Consider the following 19,495-nt stretch of genomic DNA (forward strand, 5'->3'; position numbering starts at 1 on the left):
GAAGCCAGATCCACTTAACAGCCGTGCTACTAACTTAACAATTGCAGTGATTCATTTAACAACGGCGGCAAAAAAGGTGGCCAAGTGGGGCAAGTTTCGCTTAACAAATGTCTCACTTAGCAACAGAAATGTTGGACTCAGTTGGGGTTGTCAGCTGAGGACTACTTGTACACAAACCTTTGTGTTTTTTTTCATCACTTTCTCTTATGACCTTGGGATATTCCTATGCCCAGTTTTCCTTTGCGATTCAAGAACTCTTAAATAGTTGCCCTCAACTCAGTAAGTAACCTAGGTTCACCAGCAGCATTCAGAAATCATTTACAAGTGCCTAAACTGACGCCCCTTAGAAAAGTTTACTCTTTGTAGCAAAATGTTTTTACTGTTTTATCCATGGCAAACATGACAGACACAAATGCACCCACAATTGTTATTTTTTAAAAAATGTATATAAGTCATGCTACATAACATTAAGCTAAGATTTGTAAACACTTCTGTGAAGGAGAGTGGTGTGATTTGCACTTAGTTCTAAGCCACAATGTATGAATTCACACATGCTAAATTAAGAAAGTGAATAACAGCCTATAAAAAGTATACTATTTATGAATGAGGCCAGGAGGTAGGAAGCGAGGCTCTATTAAAATTAAATATAGATATATGCAATGACTGGGTCTCATATTTTAAACTACAGTTTGTTTAATCATTGTTTATTGAATAATTAGCTGAATTCAAGATATTTTGGTCTAGTGCAGGGGTAGGCAACCTTGGTTCTTTTATGACTCGTGGACTTCAACTCCCAGAATTCCTGAGCCAGCCATGCTGAGGGGAAAGAGAGAGTTTTCCATGCTGAGCCATGCCGGCTCAGGAATTCTAGGAGTTGAAGTCCACGAGTCATAAAAGAGCCAAGGTTGCCTACCCCTGATCTAGTGTTATGATTAGGTCATTGTAGCTCGATAAATGAATCCTGGTTAAAAGTAGAAGCTAGCTAATCCAATCATTAATATAGAATGTAGCCCTCGATTGACGACCCCAATTTTTTGTTGCTAAGTGAGACGTTTGTTAAGTGAATTTTGCCTCATTTTACGATTTTTCTTGCCATAGTTGTTAAGTGAATTATTGCAGTTGTTAAACTAGTGACACTGTTGCTAAGTGAATCTGGCTTCCCCATTTCACTTTGCTTGTCAGAGGATCACAGAATGTGATGATGTGGTCCGGGACACGGCAACCATCACAAATATGAGCCGGTTGCCAAATGTTTGAATTTTGATCACGTGACCAAGGGGATGCTGCAATGGTTGTAAGCAGTGGTGGGATTCAAATATGGGAACAACCGGTTCTCTGTGGATGCCGCTTCCGGAAGTCCATTCTGGGCCCGGGCAACAAAAAATTAGCTACCGGTTCTGCCGAAGTGGTGCAAACTGGTCGCTAAACAAACTCTCGTAAGTCAAGGACTACCTGTATTAGATGTATGTGGGGTTCTGACGTGCCAAATCTATTTCGTATTGTTTGCCTGACAGAAAACAATCTTTCATAAATGGCGCCCAAAGAATACTTTGCAAAAAGCCATAAAATATTTGATACTCAGCAACTAAAAGGGCCCGGGTGAATCATTTCATTTGCACAGCAGATGTGGAATTCATCACATTTTTAAAGCGTTTTTAATAGATTGTTATGAAACCAAATCTTTGAAAAGACATTAGGGCCTTAAGTGGATATCTGCAACCACGTGTTATGGAGCTCAACTGGATGGTGTAAAAAGAACTGAATCCTCTTTCAAAAGTAAGATACCGTATACCAAACTTGATTAACCCTGTATCTTAAAAAAAAATCAGGAAAATTTCCTCAGCAGTGGGAGTGAATTTCTGAATTTTGAATTATCCTGGTTAGTCCGGAGGAGAATGATCTAAGAAGATCTGAAGAAGGTAAGAAGAGATTGATGGATGAGGCTCATATCCCATCTCACTTGGCATTCTGCTTCCAAAATAACCAGAAAGATATCAAGACCTTCCCATATTCATTTTCCAACAATTGTTATTTCGGGGAACCTCTTTGCAGAGGAAGATCAAGGCTGATGTTGGCCCAATATTAGTCTGTACGGTTTATGGCTTACTTGAGATATCCCGGTCAGGGGACCTCTAAACTTCATGCCTAGTAATTATTAACAGACCCCTTTTTTGAGCATGTTACCACCCTCTTTAGATGCTGTTCCCATTCTGAGTTGCAGTTTCGAGATATCTAGGACAGGGTTTCTCAACCTCCGCAACTTCAAGAGGTGTGGACTCCGACTCCCAGTATCCTGACTGGGAGAATTCTGGGAGCTGAAGTCCACACCTCTTAAAGTTGCTGAGGTTGAGAAACATTGATCTAGAGGACGTCAACAGGCTAGGGAAGAAGGGTTGAGCTGTTGATCAAAAATCATTTTTAGGGCAACCTTGCCCCCAATCGCGTGCTCGGTCTGATATCCTATTAAATTCCCTGTTTCAAAAATGGAACTGTCTCACCTCTTCTTTCTTCTAAAAGAGGTTAACAGCTTCACTTTACAACTTGCTCCCAGTTACGTCTCATCACCGTTCAGATGGAAGGCCAACTATGCAGTAGCAACAATTAGCTGTGCTTAGGACCTTTTAGTTGGCTTTCTCAGCTACAAAAGACTTAGCAGCACCCAGAAAGAAGAAAAGCACCAATCTTTTTAACAGAATGCATTTCCTGCATAGGTACCTGGGTGTGTTGTGGTTTGCTTGGGGAAAGCAGAAATGATTCATTCCACCTAACCTTTTTGAGGAACTTTCCCATAACCGGAGGGCAGAAAGCATTGTGTGTGTGTGTGTGTGTGTGTGTGTGTGTCTTCCACGCCCTCTGCAAAAACTCCCTGCCATCTGCAGCTTTCATTTTGGAGATGTATATATAAGTGTACATGCACATCCATCATGCTATTACTTGTCAAGGGAGCGGCATTAGGCAAAGCACAGAAAAGGAGCAAAAATTGTAAGACCAAAAAAAGTTTAATTTATACTTTTCTACCTTTCCAAAACCTCCTTGCTTCAACCACCTGCTCCATTACTTCATTCACTGGCTTTTCTTTTTTAAAATCTTTTTGGTTTTGAGGATCTCTTTAATTCCATCTAGCCACAAATTCATTGATCTTTTTCTGTTCATCCATCCAATATATATTCACGTAAAAACAAAAGTTGTTCCTCTTTTACAGATTCCCTTCTTCCTTCCTTCTTATTTGTCATTCATACTTTCTCTCCGAGAAATCCCTGATGGGAATAAAATCAATTTATCTATTTGAGCTTTGCCCTTAATTTTTCTTGCTAATACCTGATGAAAGTTTAGGTTTCTACAAAAGATCTACTCTGTGCCCTGGGTGAGACTCTGACAGTTAACCTATACATGGATGACTCCAATTTTCAGAGTTTACATTTAGTGAAACTCAAACTGGTCACAAGCCACTGGATTTACACAATGGCCTAAGAGTAAGTTATGGTTGGTTGGGCAACTCAACCTATGTGCTTCTATAATTTATGATTCAGTAAATTATGCAGTTAGCCTCTTTGACTCATTTTTTTCAGCTTTTTCTTCCCCATTTTATGGACCAACTTTATTGATATCATGTCTTCTGTGTACATGGGTGTATGAATCTATGCACAAAACTGGGATCCACTTGAAAGCTCTGGGTGATCTGTAGTAGAATAGTGAGGGTTGGTTTCCCAGATATCAAAGTGGCTTTGTTCACACATTATGTAAAGCTGTGACTTAGTTTGCTGACTATACTATAGTTGGTTATAATTACAGTTGGTAAACCATGGTTTACCAATATGTTGGTGAAGATTCTATTCATCCAGGTAGAATTGTCTGCAAGTTGAATCATGGCAATTGAACTTCATTTCTTGTTGGTTCAAAATGTTTCAATCTTTTTCCAAGTAGCTTCATGAGGTCCTCCTAACCATCTCGCTCCGACTGAAGAAGCTACAGGGATAAGCTGTGAAACGTTTCCAACCAAACGTTGGAAAAGAAAAGAAGCCTCGTTTACCGCGACTCAACTTCCAAACATGGCTTACCAACTACGGAAGATTCACACAACATTGGAAGCCATCAATAAAGAAACCATTTTTGCCTTCATAGGTTATATGACTTCAGCAATGCTTCCCTGAAGATTATAGTCTTGAAATGAAGAAATGGGGTGGAAGAGATTGGACTGTCCCGTCTCTGCTCTGTTCTTCTGACGTAGAAAATAATTTTTTGGTTTTAGTGTCTTCCATTTTACATTCCTATTGTTCGGCTTCAGACCCCAGCGGAGCTTCCAACAAAAAAACAAAAACCCCAAATCTGCTCATTCCTAACACAATAGGATACTACCCCCCACCCACCCCCACCCCAGTAGCTTGCAAGTTAAATTTAATCTTGCTTGGAATACAGAGATTGAAAGAAAGAGGAGTGTGATGGTAACAAAGGAAAAGCTATTTTTTTTCATGCATTCATATGCAAAGTGCCCTTCTTTCCCTATAACTTTATATTTCGTGATTATATTATTATAGTGTAACAAATGGAACAAAAGAAACCTGTCTCTTTTGCAGAGGAAGGCTGGGCCGGACTTTGCTGGCTAAGTGCTATTTTCATGCTGCATACCTTATGGCCCACTTCCAAGGCCAGACTCTGGCAGTGTTTCAATGGAAAGCCGGCCCTGCAAGAGACACAACACACACATATGCAGGCTATCCACGCACCCTCCTTTCTATCTCTTAGTGCTTTTGGGGAAAAAAAATTACTTCCATTTTTGCTGGTTGAAGCCATAGCTGGAAATAAGAATGCAGCGGCTGGGCCGAAAAGCATCTGCTTGCTGAGACAGAACCATCATAATCCATCAGTCTAAGAGAGAACGTAAGCCACCATTAGACTTAAAAAAAATATTTTAATTAAAATACCTGTCTGGCATTCCTAGCTTGAAAGCCAGATGGATGGCACATTACGGAGAAGTGGAGAAGCTATAAAACGGAAAATAAACAGACGAAGGGATGTCTCCACTGAAGCCTTTCTCCCACCCATCACTCAGCTACTGCCTGAAAGATGGCGGTTCCAAAGCACCTGCCCAGCACCCTTTATTCCAGTAGAAATTTGGCAGGATCTTGACTATAAGCTACAGTACCACTGTTAGAAGTTCTAGATAGATAGATTCCTAAGGCTTTAATTGTAGGTTGTTAAACGAATAACTACAATGAGGAGAAGTGGTTGTTAAGGGAATCCGGGTTTTCCCTCTTGATTTTGCTTGTTGGAACTCAGCTGGCAAGGCTGAAAATGGAGATCACTTCACCCCAGGATGCTGCAACTGTCATTAAATATATGCCAGTTGCCAGGTGCCTGAATTTGGGCCACTCTAGTTCCATATCAGGCATGAAAGCTGACTGGGTGACCTTGGGCCACTTCCCAGGAGATTGTGAGTTCTAGTTCCACATCAGGCATGAAAGCTGACTGGGTGACCTTGGGCCAATCACCAGGAGATGTGAGTTCTAGTTCCACATCAGGCATGAAAGCTGACTGGGTGACCTTGGGCCAATCACCAGGAGATGTGAGTTCTAGTTCCACATCAGGCATGAAAGCTGACTGGGTGACCTTGGGCCAATCACCAGGAGATGTGAGTTCTAGTTCCACATCAGGCATGAAAGCTGACTGGGTGACCTTGGGCCACTCACCAGGAGATGTGAGTTCTAGTTCCACATCAGGCATGAAAGCTGACTGGGTGACCTTGGGCCACTCACCAGGAGATGTGAGTTCTAGTTCCACATCAGGCATGAAAGCTGACTGGGTGACCTTGGGCCAATCACCAGGAGACAGTGAGTTCTAGTGCTGCCTTAGGCATGAAAGCTGGCTGGGTGATTTTGGGCCATTCAGTCTCAGCCTAGGAAGAAACAAGCAAGGGCAAACCACTTCTAAAATCTTACCATGAAAACTGCAGGGACTTGTCCAGGCATTCTTCAGAAACCAACATTGCCTCAAAGGCATCAACCCCCCCACCCCCACCCCGCCCACAAAAAAAAACAAAACAAAACACCAGGAAGATAATAGGTAATGAAGGCTGGTATGTGGAATATAAATTAGTCATATGGCTAGAATATACTAGCAGTGAGCTTGTTCATACATCACACTCAGCCATGATGGTCTGTGAGTGTATAATAAAATGGATCTGCCAAGCCATGACTTCATAAAAGTTCAGTCAATAAACCACAATGCTTAGGCTTATACAGGTAGTCCTTGACTTAACAACAGTTCATTTAGTAACCGTTCAAAGTCACAAGGTCCCTGAAAAAAGTGACTTATGACCGTTTCTCACACTTACGACCATTGCAGCCTCTCTGTGGTCACGTGATGCTTGGCAACTGACTCATATTCACGACAGTTGCCATGTCCCAGGGTCACACGATCCCCTTTTGCAACCTTCTGACAAACAAAGTCAGCCAGATTCACTTAACAACCGAATGGCTAAGTTGAAAACCGCAGGGATTCACGTAACAACTGTGGCAGGGATGGTCGTAAAACGGGGCAAAAAAATTCCCTTAACAGATGTCTTGCTTTGCAACAGAGATCAAGGACTAGCTGTAGAGTGTTTTAAGCTCAAGCAAGGCAGTATAATGCTTAGTGTAATGCATATATATCAAGCAAATACTCTATATCCCGCTCACATAGAAAGCGGTCATTAGAAAAGCCTTGGGGAATCAAGCGACCTTTGCAAGATTTCAACTGAAAATTCCAACCCAGCACTCCCTTGCAGCAGTCCCCATAAATTAACATTTTTATCTGTATCACAGGCCTCCCTCTCCTCCTCTGCTTATCTTAGTTCCTCCCTTCCTGATTAAAAAAGAAAAGAAAAGATTTCCAGGGATGGATGTGTTCAGCCATGATCTTCCATTCTCCCTGCATCCCAAACTGCTTTGCAATTCCTGATGTCAACGTTGGCTCAGGCTAGCAACTATCTCACCCACCTGGATTATTATAAATGATATCATTTTCCATTTCGATGATGGTCGGGTGGGAACTCCTAATTAAAGCTCTGACATGGCTGCTTCCTTTCCACTGGAAGGTTTCCCTCCCCCCACCCCGCCCCCACCCTCCCATCATTTCCCAGGCATAGACATTTGGGATAAAATGTGGCTGTAGAATGACAAAAAAGCTCCTGCATATTTTTCCATTGCCAGGGGCTTCAGGTTCTTTTCAAATGGAGTTTCTAGATGCCTGCAGGGAACACCTGGCCTCTGCAAACAACTTTTAAGGTAAGCAAACTGTGGAACCAGTAGAAATTGCCCATTCCAAAGTGCAATATTTTCAGAAATCCACCCCCCACTTCCCATCTCTGTAGCAAGAGGCAGAGCACAAGAAAGTCTTAAGTCAGGGGTGGCCAACCTGGCAGCTTTAAGACCTGTGGACTACAACACCCAGAACCCAGATTCTAGGAGTTGAAGTCCACAAGTCTTACAATTGCCCAAGTTGGATACCCCTGCCACAATGCATCCCTGGTCTAAACCCTAAGAGCAACACAACCGCTGCATGTGCCCATCACACTGTCCCAAAGGGGCTTTTTCAAAAGGCAACTGGACTTTTGTTTTTTCCACCCTTGAAAACGTTTCGCAGTTGAGACCAAATGTTCCATTGCTAAAGCAAGGCGGCCGTTAAGTGAGCCGTGCACAACTATATGATTTTTTTTTTGCCACTGCTCTGTCACTGCAGTTTTTAAGCGCAAATATGGTTTCCCTCCCTTGTCGGAAGCCAGCTGGGAAGGTCACAAAATGGCAATCACAGAACCCTAGGACACTGCAAATGTTGTAAACACATGTGGGCTGCCAAGGTCCTAATTCTGATCACATGACCATGGGGAGGCTGCAACAGTCATTAAGTGGGAGGTGATAAGTCGAAGACAACCTGCAGGCAGAAAGCCAAGAATGGAGCAAGGGGAGAGAGAAAAACACTTTTTTTAATATTCCATTGAAATGAAACCAATTAAATACAGTTGACAGGATGGGGCTATGCATTTAAAAACTGTCCTTGTTTGACCTCCTAAAATCTACCCATTGTTGGAACATTTGAAGGAACTCAGCGCAAATCCAAGTTGTGAACTCCTTGCTGGCTTGCAGGTTGTGTGAACCCACTAGTTGTGGTTGACTCAAATAAGGGTTAAAAAAAGAAAATGGAAATAAAGATTCCCCCCTTCCTTCCTTCCCTGTTCCTTAATGAATGCCTCTGCTTCCAGATGTTGTCAATGCCCAGCTCCAGTTTTGCAGCTTGGACTCTGAAATGCAAACTTTTGGGTCAAGAGGCCTCTCTATCAAGCCATGTATCCTTCCTGCAGCTTTGGCCATGAAGATGATAAAGAGAACCAAGCTTTCAAACACTTGAGCCCTGTTGCAGGTGAGGTTATTGATCGAGTCAGCAAAAGGTTGTCTTCGAAATTCCACTGGAGGGGGAAAAAAAATCTATAAGTAACTGTATTACAAATTGCAGGGAAAAAACTGCATTTCGGATTAATCCCTAAGCAACAGCATTGTAATTCTTTTATAGAATGGCTTGTTTCATTAAAAAAAAAACCTTTGTAGTATTCGCTGAGAACAAAAAACTGGAATTTCTCTGAAATACGGGACTCAGTGGTCCAGCATTCTCCTAAGAATATTCTCGTGTCTGTAGCAGATGCCCTGAAAAATCTGAAGTAAGGAAAAAAAATATTTCAGGAGTGCCCCCCAAAGTTGACTTTTTTGCTAAATTTCTGTTAGTTAGGAAGCTCTGCAACATGGCTGCATTTACATTTGTTAGCAGCGTCCCATGGTTACGTGACCGCATTTTAGGACGTTTGCTGAAAACCAGTACTTACCACCCTGTTTGGTAAACAACCAGCCCCCAAAAAGATCATAAAACTGGGTCAGTCATGTAACTGACCCATTTTATGACCATTATGGCATACGACCATGTTGGGTGGGCTCCCTAGTCATATGTAATGGACTACCCATCTCTTCATATGAATTGGGGCAACATCTGTGTTAAGCACTTTGATAAATCTTTATCTGCATAAGTTTAAGCCACATTTATATGTTATCTTGGTGACAAATCTTCCTTCTTTCTGCCAAGGCCGTCCTTTTATGTTCTCTTTCTATAGACATCAGTTGGCGATGATCGAATTAAGACAGTAGGATGCAGAAAATGCACTAGATTGGAAATACAGACTTACAGCCACACCTGAGTCCAAAAACCCTAAACTTTTAGAAACTTATCTAATTTTTTTTTGAGAAGGATATAAAACCATTCAGGTTGCAAGAATAAAACACTAATTAGGGCTCAGCCAAGAAAGATAGCACCCTCTTACATCTGCCTTTTTAATGGGCTTCTGGATTATTGCAACCTTACATCAAATAAAAGGGTTTTAGGTCCCCGCAATTTCTCTAGCAAGCTTGCAATTCCTTCCAGCCGCCCTAGGTCGTTTTGATATGAGATGGGGTAAAAGGTAAAGGTAAAGGTTCCCCTGCAGATGCATGCTAGTCGTTTCCAACTCTAGGGGCCGGTTCTCATCTCCGTTTCAAAGCCGAAGAGCCAGCGCTTGTCTGAGGACGTCTCCGTGGTCATGTGGTCATGCCTAGATGCCAAAGGCGCATGAAACGCTGCTATCTTCCTACCGTAGTGGTCCCTATTTTTCTACTTGCATTTTTACGTGCTTTCGAACTGCTAGGTTGGCAGAAGCTGGGACGAGTAACAGGCGCTCACTCTGCTACGCGGCACTCGGGATTCGACCTGCCAAACTGCCGACCTTCTGATCGACAAGCTCAGCGTCCTAACCCACTGAGCCACCGCGTCCCTTGAGATGGGGGTAGGGGGGGGCAAATAAATTTAATAAATAAAGTGGTCTGCTTGTCAAGCAAACCATAAGCTTCCCACAGCCCAGCGATTGGGATTGCATTACCATTTGGCAATGGCCCTAAAGCAAGAAAAGAATTATGGTTCATGATTCATGATTTGATGTTGATATTTTTTACATTATCTATAATTTAACCCAAAAATGGAATATGAATAGCTTTAATATTATTTATTTATTTATTTATTTATTTAATTTCTATACCGCCCTTCTCCCGAATAATTTAATTTAATGTACCGTTGAAGGGATTGAAGGACCAGGTTAGGAACACACCTCCATCGATCTATTCTATGCGGTCTTCTTAGCCCATAATCCATCAATAATCAATTCAATCAAAGCTTCGCCTCCTTTCTGGACCTGTCCTGTTGCGGGGAGGCGGGCGTAGAATGCCAAACTCCGCTAAAGTCCGCCTGATTGGTCCCTCTGAAAGAGGGCGGGCGTAATGAAAGGGGAAAAAAAAAAGAAAGAAAGAAAGAAAGACTCTCACCCTTCGGTGGCTTCTTTGGTTGCGCGCACCGTCCGTCTTCTTAGCTCCCGCCTCCGCGTGGCGCGCTTTAGCCAACCCAGCGATGTGCTGGCGCCGAGGGGGCGGGGCGTCTGCCCGGCCCCTCCCTCCCGATGACGAAAGCGCGGCTGGTGGTGGCGCCGCCGCGGACTCCGCGCGGCAGTTGCTCCTGGACGGCGGCGCGGGATGAAGGCGTGCGGGACGGCGCGGACGGGCGGCGCTCTCCCGGCCATGGGCCGCCGCTGCGGCGGGTCGCTTCTCTGGCTACTGCTCCTGGCTCTCGGCAGCCCCGCGGCCACGCTGGCCGGCTACATCGAGGTAGGCGCGGGTGGGGGGGGGAGACCCGTGCGGGAGGCGGCGGAATCCATCCATCCCCCCCCCCCGCCCGGATGGGCTGCTCGAGGCGTCCCGACCCGGAGGGCGCGTCCATCACCCGCGGGGAAAGGGGAGCGCGAAAGGGCGCTGCGCTTGGCGCTTCCTCTCCGCGGACGGTCCCACTTGGGGATGGGGGGGGGTCCTTTCCTTGTACGGGGCGGGGGGGGATGGCCACGGCTGCACGGGGCTGGGCGAGGGTCTCCCCTCTTTCTGGGCGCCCCGGTGGATGGCAGTCAGACGCCCGTGCCGGTCATTGGTCCCGGTGCAAGAAGCTTTCCAGGCTTTCTTGGAGGTGGTTGAAAACTAGGTTTGCCTTACACACACACACACACACACACACACACACACACACACACACACACACACAAACACACACACACCCAGCCCTTTTCCAGCTGCTGATTCTGCAGCGAATCTCCACCTGCAGTCTCTCTTCCTTTGCTTTTTTGCAACCCACCGGCTTCCTGCAATACGGACACACACAATCACACACTTCGGGGGTTGCAATATATGTATGTATCAGGAGGCCAATGAATTGCTATATACAGGCGTGCACGCACACACACACATATGCAGTCCACCTGCCTCCTTATTTTTATATGCATAAACATATACACATCATTTTAGCCATTGTCTATTCACTGCAAGATGCCTCTTCCACATGTTTTCAACAAATACGGTCCATACATATACATGTGTGTGTGTGTGTGTGTCTGTATACACTCAGGAGGTGCTGTTAAACATCTCTGAGCATGGGTATGTGTGTGTGTCTATGGGACATTTTCCCCTCCTCTCCCACTACAAAGGTGACTTTATGTCCCCTTATCAGGCAGTTCAAAAGCGTCTGAGCGAAGAAGAAGCATGAAGTCTCTCTTTTCTTTGGCTCCTCCTTTCCATCCTGCTAGCTTTTACCAGGCTCTCAGGATGACAGATAAGTGCGAAGGAAAGGTGGGAGGCCCCAGCGATGGATTCCCTTGTGGGATTTCACAGGGTGGCAGTGGTGAAGAAAAACGCCATTCCAATGAATGAACCTTTGTAAGATGAATCGTCTCTGCTGTGTTCGATGTATTGGGGCAGATTTGGGGAAGGGGAGAAGTTACCCGTTTCTGTAATGTTTATAACCTCCTTTCTGACCCAGACCGAACAACACTGCAGCATCCATCCTTCTCCAGAATCTCCTTGAAAAATGTACTTTTCCGCTTTCCTGGAGGCAGAATATTTGCATTTTCTTGATCTGCCAGGACTTGCCCCCTCCCCCCCTTGTTTGCTCTCTGTGTTTACACAAATCTGATCTGTTTATAGCTCTTTTTTTAAGCAAGTGTTTTGCATTTATTCAGAGTTGTTGTAATAGTTTAGTAAAATAAACCGGCCAAATTCAATTACTGGATTGCACTTAAACTACTGCTGTGGTTGTTCAATAGAGACCTTGTACAGAACAGCAAAGCTGGCTCCTGGTTCTGGTTTTTTTCCTCCCCTCTGGCCATTTTATAACTGGATTTTGCCTGTTTGTGGAATCAGTTTAGGATTCTGTCTCCTTACAATATATCCCCATGGGTCTGTTTTCTTTTGAGATGTATGGAAAAGACATGGCATGGTGTAATTTAAAGCAAAAGATTGCTTAAATCCTTTCTGGGATAAAACTAATTGGGTGGCTGAATGCAGTTTGTTTTCTTATAAAGCTTTTAAAGAAGTGGTGGAGCTTAATCAGATTGGTTACAGAGTTAATTGCCTGAGTCTTTTGTTTTACCTTGTGTGTGCGGACATATTTATGAGGCCTGACCTCTGCATTCTTGGCACAGGAGCAAGAAATCTGGTTTCAGATCAGACTAGAAGCTTGCATTAGGAAACAGTTCGCATGGGAAAGCATCTGTTTGATCAACCTGATGTTATCTAGTGAACAGAGCTTGACTGTTTTTCCACTATCAGCTGCCTATTGCATCGGCTTTCAGACTTCAGATTTATTAGGGAGTATAATTAAGGCATACCAATATGGTTACTCTTAACTGAGAGGATGCTTGCCCTCCCTTAAATCAAATCTGCCTTAAAGCTTATGGAAGACATTCCTCTCTGGTTAAATGGCTTTCAGTCCCAACCTGCATAAGGTTAAATAAAAAAAGAAGTAACAAGTCAAATTCTCAAAATGAAACACCTCTTATTAAAATGGAAGCACTTGCTATTAACAGTTCTCCAAAGCTTACAGAAATAACTTTCCAGTGATGTGTGTCTCCTCATACCTTGCAGGATTAATTTTCATACCATGCTGGAAATATTCTTAGGAGATCCTGCTAAGATGCAATAGATCTGTGTAGAATATTTGAACTGAAGATGGGGCCCCTCTTCATGTTTTGTTCTTTAAAGATTCTGTGGCCTGGGTACATACCGAGTACTCGGATAATTTTGCATAAATTAATTGCAGCCCCCCCCCTTGCAGGACTAATTCTTCATACCATACTTGAAATATTCTTAGGAGCCCCTGCTTATGATTTATTACCTTATGCAATAATAGATCTCTCTGGAATCTTTGAACTGAAGGCAGGACCCTGTTCATGTTTTTTTTTCCATTGGAGATTCTGTGGCACAGTGCACATCCTTATAATTTTAGGACAATTTTTTTTTCTCCCCTGGAACTTGCTGGAGAATGGTTCGATTTCCTCCGCATTTGTTTGCAGCATAGTGGTGGATTTGTTGGTCGCTTTTAGATCCCTCTCAAAAAAAATTGTCCAGCCAGCATGATAACGTGGCACGATGAGAATGGGATGCAGGATTCTAGTAAAAGCCCCTATTGGGTTGCTTGGCACGGGTAACGTGCCAATGGAGAGCTGTCATGTGTCACTTCCTGATGGGGAGATTAAATCTCTGCACCTGTTAAAGCCTTCTGACGGGATGGCATTTCCCCTCTTTGAGCAAACGCAAGCTCAGCTGCTTGTGGGTATCCTGTCTGGATGCCGTTTCCCGATTATGAACTGATGGCACGACCTCTGTTTCCTTCTTGGCCAGCTTTGATTTAAAAAGAAACTAAAGCTGAGCTTGCTTTTCATAAGATTTAATAAAGGGGGGGGCTGTATTTTTCTCCCCATTAGAGCTCTCCATTAAGTCACTGATTTGGCATAAATGTATTAGGTAGATTTTTCCCCCCTCTCAGTTAAGAAGTCTCCGGCACCAAGTCGGACATTAATCTGTTTAACGTTAACAGTTAACACGTTTGTTTCTACCTCATCCTGTCTGTGTAAGCACTTGTATGTGAAGCTTAATCCTGCATAAATATTCATAGTGCACGTTCCTGGTTTTATGAATATTAATAGGATTCCCTCATTTTTTTTTATCAGAATGTTTCTGTTTCAAATGCAATACACCAGCAGAGTTCTATGGCCTTATGCATTTATGGTATTTATATCCTTTTTTCTCCGACAGCATCAGAAGAGCGGTCTGTTTTTCTCCTCTTCCCGTTTAACCTTTGAAACATTTTTGCAAAATATAGTAAGCAGACGGAGCTGAGTTTCGTGGCAAATTGAGATCCTGATGGTCACAACTGGACCCTTTGACCACCATAAACAGTTTTTAAAATGTGATAAGCAGAGAGCTAGGATGCAGTAAAATGAAATACTACTTATATATATTTTTTTTAAAAAACATTTTGAATTAGATTGCAGTTCTAAATCACCCTGGGCAAAAAAACATCACATGGATAAAAATGAAGCAGTCCTTTGGCCAGTTCTCTAAAACCCGTTGAATGGATACGGGGTAAAGTTTTCCATGAAATGAAATCAAATCAAACTGAATTTCTTTTTAGTTCGTTCAGGAGGCTAGCTGTGCGGTTTTCCCAGGGTTTCTGGGCTATAACTCACAGCTGCCTCCCAGTTGGCTTTGCTAGCTGGGTCTTATGGGAGATGTATATCAGTAGCAAGTAGAAGTGCAATAATCTTATCTCTGCTTCCTTCTGCATTGGTGCTGGTCAAGAAAAGCATCCCTGTTGCAAGCTGAAACACAGGAATAGATCAAATGAACCAAACTAGATGTTTACCAGCCAGGCTATTAATACAGTTTAGAGCTGTCACGAAATGGAGATACTTGGAGTGCTTTGAAGAGGTTAAATTCAAATTATTGACCAAGAATTGCTGTTTAATTTTGGGAGTGCATTGTTTTCTGTTTATAGCTTACCCAACAGCCTGCCTCATTTCATTGAATACTTGTGTCCTGAAATCTGAAAGGTGTCATCCAAGCAAAAGAAGAGCTTCCAAATTAAGGATAGTAGTTTGGGTATCATTTATGTGTGGAAATAGCTTCACATAGTTTACCTTGACAGCACCACAGCTAGGCCTCCCTTGTAGTTACGTTGAGCAAGCTGGTTATACTAACTTCTGAGCAATGGGTTGTATATGCTGGCATGCAGTGGTCCCAGTTCGGAGCGGGACTGAAGCAGGGAATTATCTTGGACTCACTATGTAAACACAAGAGGGCAAGGTCTCCCCCCCCACACACACACCTTTGAGCCTTACTTGGTCTTACCAAGATGTCTAGGGAGATTCCTGTACTGTAGGCAGAGAATAATAAAGTACAAGTAATCCTTGACTTACAACAGTTCATTTAGTGACAGTTCAGAGTTACAACAGCCCTGGGAAAAAGTGACCTCTGGCCCATTATTCACACTTATGTGCAGCATCCCCATGGTCACATGATCAAAATTCAGATGCTTATCAACTGACTTATATTTACGACGGTTGCAGTGGCCCCGGGGTCTTGCGATCCCCTTTTGCGGCCTGGCAAGCAAAGTCAATGGGGAAGCCAGATTCACTTAACAACCATGTGACTAGCTTAGCAACTGCAGGGATTCACTTAACAGCTGTGGCAAGAAAGGTGGTGAAATGGGGCAAAACTCACTTAACAAGTGTCTCCCTTAGCAACAAAAATTTGAGGCTCAATTGTGGTCGTAAACTGAGGGTGCCTATAGCTAGTTTGAACTCTGCATGCGTAGGGTCTGGTCATTCGTTCCTGGCACTGTCCTTTAGAATTATATCTTAACCTTAATGGAAATTGTTGTTAATTATTAGTTTTTAAAAATCCTACTAGTTGGGTCAACCGTCTGTTGGCATGACTGACATATTTGCTTCCTGATGGGGTGTTGCTTTTTTGAAAGATGCTGGACAGATAAAAAACAGCAGAAGGTGGGTGGGCCTAAAAAATGTGATGCGTAGGTTAATCAGAAATTTCCATTTGTTTATGGCCCTTAGCTACGTGCTTTCAGCATTCAACCTCTTTTATAACAGCTCATTATGTTCAATTGCTCAATAAGGTTTGAGCCAGTAACTTTACCCTTGAAGTATTACAAGTGAGGTACAGCTTTTGTGTATCGCTTCGTTAGCTTCACTGCACGCATTAAGGTTTAGTTCCCATTCTTAAGATATTCTCTTTTTACTTCTTCCGGTGGTGATCCAGAACGATCCCAGGCAGTCTCCAAAAATATATATTCTTCTTACTTGTCTACTTTCCTGCCCTTCATTTGAGTTTCCATGGCGTTATAAAATGTAAGCCAGTCTTGCAGGGTCTCTCAGTGCTTCAGTACTTGCCTTATCCTGCCATAAATTGTTTGAATTTTTAACAAAGAGCCTAGGGTTCTCCCCGATGAAAGCTTGAATTTGGACCCAGCCCAACATTTTCTGATGCTCCATTCCAGTCTTCAGAAGTTTAAGAGAAAGTTGAAACAAACAACCTTTTATTCAAGTAGTGGATAGCATTAACATAAACTGATTCAGTTCCTCCACAGGCTTTTAATTGTTTAATCTAACATCCACCACCTGATTTTGATACAGCTGTGACGCAAGAGGCCACAGACGTAAAATGTCTTCATGATTCGTTCCCTTCATGAATCGCAGTGAGCGATTCACTGCGAAGAAGGCCGGTGTTTGCATTCTTTGAAGGATTAGTGAAGAAATCATATTTTGGTGCCTTAATACAAGGTGACATTGTTTTGTAAGATCGTAGTGGGAGATAGAAGTAACTATGAAGTTAATATCACAATAGAAAATGAGCTCTTAGACCAGTAGCTGGTGATATGTTCCATTCCTCACCTGATGATGATTCATTCTCTCTCTCTCTCTCTCCCTCCCTCTTTCTCTCTCTCTCTCTCTCTCTCTCTCTCTCTCTCTCTCTCTCACACACACACACACACACACACACACACACACACGTGTGTGCTAAACAAAACTATCCAGGACTGTCAAATAATCTCTAGCTTAGGCCACAGACTACCCTTTTCTGAGACCCTAGTAATCTTCTTCGTAGTCTTTTTGTGTCTGCTTTGGGCTGAAGTACAGCCTGAGAGCGAATTCCTTTCCACCAGATTTGCTCACCCCTCTGAAACGCCTCCGTGCCTCCCCTCACCATCCTGCCCTTGCAGCAATCAAGTTTTATTTTACTGCACGTCATTGTTTCTCCTTCCCGGAGCTTAGAGTTTGCAGAGCCAGATCTGGTTGAGAGCAGCAGTTGCCAGCTTGGCTGCAGTCTTAGCGAGATTCTATGAGCCAAAAATGATTAGACAAAAATTCCCCAATAGCAGTGTTTCTCCATTTCTCTTGCACGTTGTGAAGGTGTATCCTCCACCCATCATATCAGCAGCCTTCTACCTGGTGCTTACCAGAGGTAACCGATGAGAGCAAGGGTCTCCAGTCTTGGCAAGACCTGTGGACTCCAACTTAACTCAAGGTGGATGACTGAGCAATTCTGGAAGTTGAAGTCCACGAGTCTTACAAATTGCTAAATCTGAACACCCATGGATTAGAGTGTTTTTCATCTTTTCAAGCTATTGGGAAGTGTAGAAGCTGGAGTGTAACACAACTGGAGAAAGCTAGACCCACTTTGTTGGGCCTTTTGTGTGCATGAATTTGCGTGAATTTATATTGAGGTGGACATTATGAATCTATTTGTGTACAGGCAGGCAGTCCTTCACTTACAACTATAATTGAGCCTGCAGTGTTGGTCCTAACTCATTACAGTCATAAAGCGTGCCTTATTTTACAATCTGTTTGGAGTGCTGGTTAAGTGAACCCGTTACACACACTATGGACCATTTCAGAAAGCATGACATATGTGGAAAACTGAATATAACAAATTGCAAAATAATATGGCGAATTAAATGGTTTGTTAAAGCAGCATTTGCAAACCACCTCGGTGTTATTGCCAAGACGATACATAGTCATGGATATGTTCACCAGCAGTTGAGGCTGACTCAGAGAGCTTTTATCTTTACTTTTTGGATCCCTGAGTTAATGTAAAATAGTATGTCCTTGCTCCAAGTTGTCCGTCATAGGAATGATTTTCCAGATTATGTGTAGAATAGCATATCTGATTGTGAATTATTATTATTGTTTTCCTGTGTTACATAGTGGTGAGATTAGTGATAAGCCGTATAATACAATTTGTTAGGTTTTGGTTTAGCACAGCTATGCAGACCCAACTACTATGGTATATCAGTCCGGTTTTCCATAGCTCGAAATGATTAAACATTTGAAGGAAATGCTACACTTGTGAACATTGTTGATTGCTAGAGCTTGCTCACAGCTGTGGTTTTGATAAGAACGATTGCAGTTTACAATCTTGTCTAGGGAGATCAAGGGAGGAAAGATTGTGTGTGCCACATTCCGCAACAGCATTGACTTGGAGAGGAAGTGGGAGGAGACACTTAAGTTGAGTAAACTAGGATTGCTCTGATTTACAAAGAAAACCCACAAAGCTTCCTCTGTTGAGGGCAAAACATTAACTAGGCAGCCTGGCAGCATGTCTCTCTTTCTAAAGAAATGTCTGCAGTCCCAATATAAAATGCGTTGTTCTTCTCACCATTGGCTACGTCCGGTTCTGTACTTGTATGCGTCCGTGTTTCATTATTATTTGGTTTGACTGATTGACATCTTAACACTGATCACTATAACATTTCATTTATAATGAAGTCATTCTGTCCAGCCCTTGCAGCATTGTTGGGTATAACAAAACATAACTGCAGATGAATCCCCAGAGAGTATTCAGACTCCTATTTACAACCTGCAAGGTTTTCCTCCACTCTTATTGCAATGGGAAATAGAGATATTAAACAGGAGATTTAATGGCTGGACCACAGCAACGGATGTCTGCGTGGCCAAAAACAATCAGAGGCGCTCCTCATGTAAACAGAAATATTTCAGAACCATATTCATAAAGTATTTAACCAACCTTTCATGCCATTGTCCAGTAGAAAAGAGCGGTGGAAATTACATCTACGCATTTCATTAATCCACGTATTTCTGTGGCCACTGCCATTTTCCTCTTAGGGAATTAGAAATTTAGTAATTTACAACCCAGCGTGATTTTTGCAAAATTCCTGTGAAATAAAATGAATATGGCGCAGTTAGTTAAGTTAAAATCTTTACCTTAGATATAAAAAAACCTTGCCATTGTTTTGTTATTTTCCTTCCACTTTTTTTTTTTAAAAAGTGTAATAGTTCTTGATGGTGCTATCAATACTTGTTTTAAATATGCTCTGCTTGATGTTAAAGTTAGATATTTCGTCAATTCAGTAGAATCTATAAACATAGGAAGGCAAAAGTCATGTCTTGCCGTGCATATCTTATGTTCTGATATTCCTAGAAAGAATGTTCCGAATTTGCTTTAAAAACGTGATGGCAATAGCATTTAGCCTTCTATACTGCTTCATGGTGCCCTCTCTAAGCCATTTACAGTGTCAGCCTATTGCCCCTAACAATCTG

General features: G+C 42.8%; 1 protein-coding gene across 4 annotated transcripts in view; it reads left to right on the forward strand.

Annotated features, from left to right (window-relative positions):
* Window positions 1-10,157: 10,157 nt before the first annotated feature.
* Window positions 10,158-19,495, forward strand: part of APLP2 (amyloid beta precursor like protein 2) — a 50,321-nt gene continuing 40,983 nt past the window's right edge. The window contains exon 1 of one of the 4 annotated variants that reach the window (XM_081333686.1): window positions 10,158-10,706. In XM_081333686.1, coding sequence (XP_081189812.1) covers window positions 10,575-10,706 — 132 coding nt within the window. In that variant the 5' untranslated portion in view covers window positions 10,158-10,574. The remainder of the gene's footprint in view (window positions 10,707-19,495) is intronic. The other 3 variants (XM_081333685.1, XM_081333684.1, XM_081333683.1) reach the window with 3 other exon arrangements.

This window comes from Vipera berus, assembly GCF_964194415.1.
Source record: "Vipera berus genome assembly, chromosome: 8".
NCBI classification, from domain to species: domain Eukaryota; kingdom Metazoa; phylum Chordata; class Lepidosauria; order Squamata; family Viperidae; genus Vipera; species Vipera berus.